Source organism: Trichinella spiralis (assembly GCF_000181795.1).
Source record: "Trichinella spiralis strain ISS 195 chromosome Unknown Scfld4831, whole genome shotgun sequence".
NCBI classification, from domain to species: domain Eukaryota; kingdom Metazoa; phylum Nematoda; class Enoplea; order Trichinellida; family Trichinellidae; genus Trichinella; species Trichinella spiralis.
The window spans coordinates 1-913 of record NW_003531770.1 but is presented as its reverse complement, the minus strand read 5'-3'; the positions used below and the strand labels follow the sequence as shown (position 1 = coordinate 913).

At 39.6% G+C, this 913-nt stretch overlaps 1 protein-coding gene across 1 annotated transcript; it reads left to right on the top strand.

Annotated features, from left to right (window-relative positions):
• Positions 1-138: 138 nt before the first annotated feature.
• Tsp_15976 (beta-parvin) lies at positions 139-827 on the top strand. Its single transcript, XM_003367108.1, has 4 exons — positions 139-216; positions 319-527; positions 586-670; positions 786-827. Exons 1-4 carry the CDS (start codon positions 139-141, stop codon positions 825-827), a joined length of 414 nt encoding a protein of 137 aa, XP_003367156.1.
• The last annotated feature ends 86 nt before the right edge of the window (positions 828-913 follow it).

Sequence of the window (913 nt, the reverse complement as noted above, 5' to 3'; positions counted from 1 at the left end):
TATTCGTTCAGATGTTAGTTGCTCATAAACGAGGACGGCCAACTTTCATACTCGGTACGTGACTGAAGAAATAACAGATGTGCAAGATGAATTTCGGCTTGCGCGGTGAAAGAGACGCTTTCGACACTCTAATCGACCATGCACCGGACAAGCTTAGCGTTGTTAAACGCTCTTGCTTACTTTTGCCAACAAAACACTGAACAAAGTCAACCTGAAGTATGCATTTCACAGACTTTTTGTATACAGTGTATGACACTTTTTTTCTGTTTTCTTTCTTTTTTCGTCGTCAGGTAACTGAACTGGAATATCAATTTCAAGATGGTGTATTTTCTGGTGCTATTGATGGGCTTGTTGGAAAATTACTTTGTGCCATTGTACGGTTTCCACCTTACTCCAACTGATTTCGACCAAAAGGTCCACAATGTGGCATTGAGCTTCGAATTGATGCAAGAAGCTGGAATGCCGCAGCCCAAATCCAGACCGGAAGATATTGTCAACGGTGATATGAAATGTACACTTCGAATCTTGTATTCTCTCTTCACGAGATACAAGCACGTGTGAAACAGTTTTCCAGTAGAAATACAGTCCAATATCCCAGCAGCATCAATGTGTTGTGCTTAATCCCGACTGTGATTATGGAGCAGTTCAGAGCTGCAGGAGCAGCGGCGCTGTATATATATATATATATATATATATATATATATGGGATATCCTTTCTTATTCTTTTCAGTGCAGTTTTATTCAGAGCTTCATTCGTTATGTAACCTTTACTTAATAAATTACAGCGTCAATTTACCATATGTGAACGTCACGAATTTCAGCAATAACTCGGCTAGCTTTCTCAAGAGCATTCAGCATTTCAACGGTTTCTTTCCTTTTAGCAGCAATTTGTTCGGACTCATGCAGTAAATCA